The sequence below is a fragment of the Agrilus planipennis genome, unplaced genomic scaffold (genome assembly GCF_000699045.2).
Source record: "Agrilus planipennis isolate EAB-ADULT unplaced genomic scaffold, Apla_2.0 scaffold195, whole genome shotgun sequence".
NCBI classification, from domain to species: domain Eukaryota; kingdom Metazoa; phylum Arthropoda; class Insecta; order Coleoptera; family Buprestidae; genus Agrilus; species Agrilus planipennis.
In genome coordinates, this window is record NW_020439173.1 from 150,557 (window position 1) to 159,284 (window position 8,728).

Here is an 8,728-nt window from a genome sequence, read left to right on the forward strand (position 1 = left end):
GACCATTTTGCCTTTTTTAAGAATAATTAAGTGTATAAATGTTACTTGGAAATTGCAACTAGAAACTAGTTTTGCCTGCGTCGAACTACATTATCCGAAGACCGATACTACTTCAAACTGGTTTCACCGGAAATGTTACCAGTCAAACTCTATTTCAGAAGAAACGAGTTTTGCCTAGACTAACCAGTTCATCCAGCATTCGATAGGATGAATCAGTTCGCACTAATTTAAACTAGTTTGACCAGTCGAACCGGATTTCAGAAAAAAACTACTTTTACCTAGGCTAAAGTAGTGTAGACTAGGCAAAAGTAGTTTATTGTGAAATTGTTTTTAAAAAAAACCCTAATAACTGAAAACGATCATTAAAAAACATAGTATTAAACTAGCTTTTCTTTTCAGATGTACATTTTCATTGCTGTCGCGATAATCATCGTAGCAACGGCGCTATGGTGGATAAACGACCAACACAGTTTGCCACCAGGCCCTTGGGATTTACCCCTTTTGGGTTTCCTCCCTTGGCTGGACCCCGAACATCCCTACGAAACCCTAACATCACTCGCTAAAAAATATGGGACCATCTACACATTCAATTTAGGAACAGTACGCACAATCGTCCTGTCAGATCATAAGATTGTCAAACAGGCCTTTATGAAGGATGCACTGTCTGGAAGGGCGCCTTTGTACGTTACACACGGAATAATGAAAGGACATGGTATGTAGATGAAGGGGGTTGAAGGTTTTTGTAATTGGTTTTCATTTAAATTCGTTTTTTGCAAAGGAAACTTAATGCAAGAACGATAGAGGTTATTGCAACAGAAAACTTCTTTTGACGCATGATTCTCATCGTTTATAACAGCATCGGCTATTGCGACCAAATTTCGTTACGGTTACGGTTAGACGCATTCTAGATTATGAAATATACTGCTTTTAGTTTAATATTATATTATTATGATATTTGGATATAGTAAACTACGGTTAAAACGACAAAAAATCACGTTACAAACGATATTTATAGCCTATATTACAGGGCGATAGTAAAAATAATGTTTTCGNACATGCCAGGAGACAGAATTTTACATTTTGAATGTAATTTTTTTGCAATAAAAATAAGGTGAAGCAGTGTTATTTTGAGGTTCGTACTAGACACAGTTATAGTTTACAATTTTCAATTGGAAAAAACTAATTTTTTTAAATATAAACATACGAAATAAGCTGTGCCGTCTAAAATTCCTTCGTTTGTAGAACTACCCATATATATATGTAGTTAAAATTAATTTCAGGTTTAATATGTGCTGAAGGAGAGTTATGGAAAGACCAGAGGAAATTCACCTCTTACTGTCTAAAAAATTTCGGAGTGAGCAAATTTGGTTCAAAACGCACTGAGCTCGAGTCAATGATATTAAAACATGTCGAAAATTTGATAAAGGTGAAACAATAAGCTAAAACTTATCGTATCTAATCAATACAAGCATCTGATTAACTGTTTAGGAAATTATATCAAAAATGAATATAAATGGTACAGTGACATTTGATCCGTTTGAAGATCTTAGACATAGCGTTGGTACGTTGGTGTGCCAGCTTGTATTTGGGAGATCATGGGAAAAGGATAACGAATTATGGAAATGGCTCCTGTTTACCCAAGAAGAAGGAACTAAGTTAGTAGGTGTTTCAGGACCACTCAACTTTTTACCGTTTTTAAGGTAGGTGATACAGATCAATCAATATTATTGTTAAGTAGTTCTTGGAACGAAATTCCTTATTATATGTTCTGGAAAGAAACTCAGCTATTTCTTCTGATAATTCTATTGTACTTAGATTTTTGCCAAAATATAAAAAGTCAATGGATTTTTTGGTCGTAAACCAGAAGAAAACACATGAAACTTACTCCAGATTCATCCAAGAAGAAGAAAAAGTATTAAACGAACTGATAGAATCCGGCAAAAGTCCAGAACCAACAAGTTTTGTTCAAGCCTATTTACTAGAGAGACAAAAAGACAGCAAAGCAAATGTTAAAGATAAATTTTATTCTGATGTTCAGTTGCATCATTTTCTCGCAGATTTGTTTGGAGCCGGGCTCGATACTACATTAACTACTGTAAGGTATACTTAACATTCACTGAGATATGTTAGGCTAGATTCAATAGACAGAATATAATGTAAAATCAGTACTAGAATCATTTATTTGACAATAAGATTAGGATCTTATAATAACAATTATAATCTTATTGTCAAACAGTTTCTGTATAGAGTGAACAATTTTGCTTACCATGGCGGTCATGTTTAATCTTGCTAGCACTTGTTTTAAATTATCGTTTGTAATCACTCGTAACACCACAACTCACTCTCGTTACTACAACAGAACGGCCGAAAATACACGAATAACAACTAATCCTTGCATTTTAATAATCTTAGTTGAATTAGCACATTTAATGCGTTCTTCTCGCGATTAGTTCAAGCACGGCGATGGTAACCTATTAAATATTCGTTTTCTCACAGACTACTCTGTAAGATTTTCCGATTACTATGGTAACGTAACAATGCCGCCAAATTCAAATCGGATACGCATGATTTTCACTGTTCAAAAGTATTATTGTCTAAAGTTTGTTTTACTTTTACGTCGATATAAACAAATGTTTGTTTTTGTTTGTGTTTACATCGATAAGATATTACTCTAACAATGTAAAACATCTAATTTGGTTTCTGATTGGCATTTGTTATCACTAACAACACCACAATCCACTTTTGGCTAAAAAAAATAACGATCTGTGCCTTACATTTTAATAATCTTAATCGAATTAATGCGTTTTGAGACACATATTTAACGCGTTTTTACACTGAGCAATGTTATTAACCTATAAATACTAGTAGTTCCACAGATCACTCTGTGAGATTTTCCAGTTGCCATGGTGATGTAGCATTACCGCTAAATTCAAACTAGATTTTCACGTTTGTTCTTATTCGATGACTTTTAATCACGCGTTTGCCTATTCTATTCTAAATTTTTTATTATTATTAATACGGCAATTGGGTTTAATAAAAGGTGGTACGTGCTGTATATGGCAACTCACCCCAAAATCCAGGACAGGATTTTCGAAGAATTAAGCGTGTTACCAAAGGATCGTTTGCCATGTTTGGATGATTTACCATCATTACCGTACACGGAAGCTTCTATAGCGGAAACTCAACGTATCAGATCGGTTGTACCATTGGGCATACCTCATGGGTGCATGGAAGATATCGAACTAGATGGGTACGTGTTGCCGAAAGGATCGATGGTTGTGGCTCTTCAATGGGCAATCCACATGGACGAAAAACACTGGCCCAATCCTGACGAATTCAATCCTGACAGATTTATTAATGCAGAAGGACGATTTTTCAAACCCGAAGCTTTTATACCTTTTCAAACTGGTAAGATTTGTGATTATTGTGCTTTATTTAATTAAAAAAATATGTTTGTGGCATTTTCTTTGGTTGACAGTGGAATTTACATAACCGCTAGTATACAGTGTCAATATTTTTTCTTCACCTTTCAATACCATTGTTGACCTTTTAGTTACGTAACGGAGGTCCAATAAAATGAAATCATGCTGACGCAATTTAAGAGCCTGTCGCCTGTTACAGTATCCCCTTGAAAAATAATTTAAATTCTTCTTTTGCGCTTTTATTTAAAGCATAATACAATCCAAATTATTTAGTAAAAATTTGCTTCGTTAGACTGTTAGTTGATCTTCTTTTGCTGATTTCGTAAATTGCTGTATGGAGGTCACTATCACTTGCCCAAAAAAAATGACCGATTTCGTGGGAGTCTCTAGAGCAAACTAACGTTAAATTTACGATGTGTTCGTAATGGTACTTTTTTACCATGCTCTTATTAGCATTAAACTCGTCTAAAGAAAAAAGAGAATTCGAACTGTTCTATTAACTGTAATTTTTCTTCTATTATTATTTCGTTTTTCAGATAAGTTGGATTTAATAACACTAATAAACTTTAACTTTTTTAAGAACACTATGAAATATCAAATAATAAATTTTAAATTTTTGTTGTTTGTTTTAGGCAAAAGAATGTGTGTAGGGGACGAACTGGCAAGAATAATATTGTTTCTTTTCTGTTCGTCGTTAATAAAAACCTTTGCAATTTCCGCCGAAAGTGAACCAGATTTAACTGGAGAATGCGGAATTACCTTGAATCCGAAACCTCACACTTTAAGGTTCACGTTGAGACCTTGATTGTTGCTTTATAATCGAAATACATACGTACGTACGTTTATTTCTCTGTATTGTCCCATTACCACGTAGTAAAAATGAAAAAAAAAAAAAAGAAAACGCAAAGCAAATAAATTCGTTCATTACAAAAATATTTTATTTGTCTTCATCAATATAAAAAACTAAATAACAACGGTAGTCAGTTACTTGGTGATAAAAAAAGTACAGACTATATGATAAATTTACGCTTAATAACTACTACATACTAAAAACGCATACTGAACATATTGAGGATAGATTAATATTAATAAAAAAAATCGACTAGTCAAGATTAGATAATGAATCTTAAATCCTAGCCGAACACATCAGGTTTGACCAACAATAACTAAAATAAAACACTGGTTCTCATGATAAGGTAACGACGAAAACAAAATGAGCTTGTACAATGAAAGTCGATTTTTCGCTCGAAGAATCAATAATGTACTTTAATACCACACCTTTAATCAATCACAAAATTGAAGCGCATCCGGGTAAAGAACATTAATTGTAGTATTGTCATGATCAACAGTTGGTTTACAAACATTACGCGGTAAAAAGGTTTTTTATTGTGGCAATGGAATTATGAATCTTTTTACCCTGAAATGCTTCGATTTTATGATCAATAAATAATTAACTGTACAGGTACTCAAAGCATTTCGGGGTAAGATTGGTTTTTATCGATGCATTTACCCTGAAAGGCTTCGATTTTATGATTAATTCTCTTTGTACGTATCTGATTATAAAATGTAAACAGCTGATAACAAAAGATTACGGTTTTTACTTGAAGTGTTTCATGGGTCTAGAAATGTTAAAAAAACATCACACCTCCTAGGTTTCAACCAACCGCAGCGCCGTAGGGTCAAGAAGGTTTTTCTCTACCCTCAAATACTTCGACTTTATGATTTGTTTAAACAGCTGATAATAAAAGAATTATAGTTTAAACGAAGTATTGTATCAATCTTTGAATGCTAAAAAACATCGCACCTTACCCGCCCTTCTTCATACAAGTGAAGCACTGTAGGGTAAAGAAGTTTTTATTTTATTAAAACCTTGTTATCCTGAAATGCTTCGATTGTACGATTTGTTACATAACTGATCATAAAATTTGAACAGCTGATAATGAAAAAATCATAGTCTAAAGGAAGTATCAACGCTAAAAAGCATCGCATCTTACCCGCCCTGCTTCATGCAAGTGAAGCGCGATAGGGTAAAGAAGCTCTTCTTCTGTAAAAACCTTTTTACCCTGAAGTGCTTCGATTTTGCGATTGATTTCAATGAGGTCCACACAAATAAATAAAAAACAGTTAATCAAACTATAAAAATCGACGAGCGCCAAATCGACACGTGTATGTAAATATATANTTTTGGAAACAATTGAGGCCGATTGCTCCATTCTCGAGTAAGTATTTTTGAGGAAAAAGACTTGGAGTATTGAACAATTGATTACTTTAGTTCCTTTCTTCGATATCAAGGATTAAAATTGGTGACAGTTTACTGTCATGCCAAATTTAAATTTTCAACTAAAAAAATTTCAGAATCCTAAAAACTGATGCTGATGTTAAATTTGGCTAAGCAAAAGAGGCGGACTAAAGAAGTCGAAGGTGTGTTTGTTATTGCAAAACCAAGAGACAGAGAATGAGACAGACCGTACATGGTTTGGAGTCATTGACCCGGCGCAGCAGTCTGGTGCTTTCACTTTTTTTGCACAGATACAAATTTAATTTGACTATACTGACCCAGTACATTTGTTGTCTTGCTTTTATACACAAGGTCGTAATGGGTACGTTGACATTTCGATTCGGAATAACTTACCGTGTTGGGGCGTGAGTTGTTCCCATTGGGACGATGCTCGAAATCCGCATGATCTCCAAAATGGTCGATTCGGTAACTGGAAGATACGAGAGGTCCTCGAGCTTTGGTAATCTCTTACGGCCAATGACTTGGTCCATTTCTTCTTGCACTTGCTTCATCACTTCGGGATGATGGAGCATGAAAAGCACCGCCCACAGAAGGGAACTCTTTATTGTCTCCATGCCAGCGGAGAACAGATCCCCCATTATTTGTTGCATCTGACGATCTGTAGTGACCGAAACAAAAGAAAAGGTTTTGTTAGATTTCGGAAGAGAGCTGACGTTGTTTCAGTCTTTTGACTTACCATGATCTCGTCCTTCAAACAGGCAGTGGCCGACGCCTTCTTCATTGGCCTTCTGTATTTCATAGAGATAAGTATCGAGTAAGTCACGAAGATTGCTGGCATCAAATGTTCGACGATGTTCGTCAATTGTTTCTTGTAAAAATTCTCCCATCTCTGCTCTATTCTGTAACAAATCCATCAGAAAACGTTAACATTCAAATTTTCTTCAGGATTACTTACAAGTATACGTATATAAATCGAAAGAGGCAAAAATTGGATTGGATGAAAAGTTATTTACCTGAGCAATTTTCTTTCTCGTCTTCTGTAGTCCTGGCAGATACCGGAGCACAGGTATGAACACTGCCGCTTCCAGAGACCCGAACAATTTGAATCCTTCATCGATTAGGTCCATGAACCTCCTGAATCGTCCGTCGTTATGAGAAAACCGTACGGACATTATGATGTCGCAGATGACATTTGATATGGATACTGCTAAGATAGGATTCATGTCAACTGGCGCGTTCCTTTTGGCTTTCAACACACAAAGATATTCTTCCACTTCTGTCATTATGCGACTTTCCATTTGGGCTTTCCTCGATCCGATGTAAGTCATGCCAAAATGGCGCAAACGGTCGTGAAGAAACCGCCTCTGATCTTTCCACAATTTACCTTCGGTATTAATGACACCTGGAAGAACAAATAAACGAAAAATGTTCAATTGTCATTTTTTTCCATAGTAAATGAAATAATAATACTGGACATACAACATTACGTCAAACTATCTCGTCGAGTTACAAGAGCGATTACGTAAAGTTTGTATTTAGGTTAGTCTGATGTTGGCTGTCTTGTATCAGTGCAATATTTGTTGATATCGTACGAGAATGATTAGAATGACCTGTCAAGGTTGATATTAATACACATAATAAGTGTGTCAAACGAAATGCGTATATAAATAACCAAGTACGATAAATTTATTATTCCTTTTTGTGTGGTATTTATCAGTAATACAACCGTTTGTACCACGTGCGTACCTATTTAACAAACGCCCGGATTTAGAATTGGATATGTTCCTTTTGTACTTACCGTATCCGCCCAAAATGCTTGTGAACTCGGTGGTAGGTCGTCCGGTGAACTCTTCTTTCCGAAACGCGTCCCTGATGATCTTGTAATCACTTAAAACGACAATAAGTTGCGATCCGAGCCTGGTGGAGATCAGGGAGCCGTATTTTTGCGTTAGGTCCCGAAAGTGAAGATGTAGATCGCCCTTGAGGAACGGCAGCGATCCAACGATGGGAAGACCCCACGGTCCAGGCGGTAGAGACCTGGTTTTGTTAACTTCCTGGCAAATCCTTACTAACACCAAAACGACGAAAAACACCGACAGAACATTAGTAGACACTTCCTTATGCACAACATTCCACAACAACCAGAACGTGTAAACGAACATTTTTTTTACGAATGGAAGGAAAACGAGAACGAAAAAAAAAAAGAGTTCGTGAAAAAGGGAGACGACCCAAACCCAACAGCACTCACTATCTCTCAAAGATACACGGCGATTTTCGCTTGTGTTGCATGAGTGTCAACGCTATGCGATATCAGTGTTAAAGCATTGCTTATATATGTGCACAAGGTGCTAGCCGTAAGTAACTAGTGGGGGTTAAGTGTACGTAGACCAAGGAGGAGCTTTGCCGTAAAATCCAATCGGAAATCGAGTCTGACCGCGCTGATTGGAGACGCTGATGCGTTTACTGTCGATCTTCAGGTTGCATCTCGTTCAGTGTAGCAGCTTTGCGCGTGACTTACGCCGATCAGACTTAAGTTAAGTCCTGTGCGGCGACGCATAATTGTTTGATCGACGTAAAGTAGCAAGCCAGTGAAAATGCGGAGGTCCGCCAAAGCGCTCGCTCCGTTCACGGAGCGCCGACTAACGATTTGTTAATTTTTGTGAGCTGTGAAATTCGCGAGCGGCAAAAGTAAAGTATACAAAGTTTAAAGATATCCTAAATGACCCTGAAATGTACAGATAGAGGCCACACTGTAAATCAGCCAAATTGCGGGGATTATTAGATATCACCTTTTCATGACCTTCTTTCCAATCGTTATTAATTAATTTTATTTTAAGTATGGGACAAATTTTCTAGTGTTTGTGTTATAAATATAACTAATAAGTACAAAAAAAAACCAAAGCATACAGTAAATTTTAACTAAATGTTCTTGGATACTTCGGAAGATGCTATAGCTTGGCGAAATAAATGTCAAATTCAATAAAATCTAGTCAAATAGTACCATTCTTATGTAGTTATGGATTTCAATCAATTATCGATAGACTTCAACTTATAAACATACTGAAAA

General features: G+C 36.0%; 2 protein-coding genes across 2 annotated transcripts; one reads left to right on the forward strand and one right to left on the reverse strand.

Annotated features, from left to right (window-relative positions):
* The first annotated feature begins 398 nt into the window (after positions 1-398).
* Positions 399-4,357, forward strand: LOC108739855 (cytochrome P450 306a1). Its single transcript, XM_025977991.1, has 6 exons — positions 399-712; positions 1,281-1,426; positions 1,489-1,700; positions 1,816-2,100; positions 3,041-3,408; positions 4,055-4,357. The coding sequence occupies exons 1-6, from the start codon at positions 400-402 to the stop codon at positions 4,225-4,227; spliced, it is 1,497 nt and encodes a 498-aa protein (XP_025833776.1). The 5' UTR covers position 399; the 3' UTR covers positions 4,228-4,357.
* A 1,282-nt stretch (positions 4,358-5,639) lies between these two features.
* LOC112905471 (cytochrome P450 18a1-like) lies at positions 5,640-8,395 on the reverse strand. The gene is made up of 4 exons (XM_025977993.1): positions 7,460-8,395; positions 6,675-7,063; positions 6,398-6,560; positions 5,640-6,319 (listed from the first exon to the last, which is right to left on the reverse strand). Exons 1-4 carry the CDS (start codon positions 7,821-7,823, stop codon positions 6,051-6,053), a joined length of 1,185 nt encoding a protein of 394 aa, XP_025833778.1. The 5' UTR covers positions 7,824-8,395; the 3' UTR covers positions 5,640-6,050.
* Positions 8,396-8,728: the final 333 nt, after the last annotated feature.

Bases quoted from the DNA above. Each gene is read 5' to 3' on its own strand.
- LOC108739855 (XM_025977991.1), top strand. From the start codon at position 400: ATGTACATTTTCATTGCTGTCGCGATAATCATCGTAGCAACGGCGCTA. The intron at 713-1,280 runs GTATGTAGATGA...AATTAATTTCAG, and splicing joins CGGAATAATGAAAGGACATG to GTTTAATATGTGCTGAAGGA. The intron at 3,409-4,054 runs GTAAGATTTGTG...TGTTTGTTTTAG, and splicing joins TTTTATACCTTTTCAAACTG to GCAAAAGAATGTGTGTAGGG.
- LOC112905471 (XM_025977993.1), bottom strand. From the start codon at position 7,823: ATGTTCGTTTACACGTTCTGGTTGTTGTGGAATGTTGTGCATAAGGAA. The intron at 7,064-7,459 runs GTAAGTACAAAA...TTGTTCTTCCAG, and splicing joins AAGCATTTTGGGCGGATACG to GTGTCATTAATACCGAAGGT. The intron at 6,320-6,397 runs GTAAGTCAAAAG...CGGTCACTACAG, and splicing joins GTTTGAAGGACGAGATCATG to ATCGTCAGATGCAACAAATA.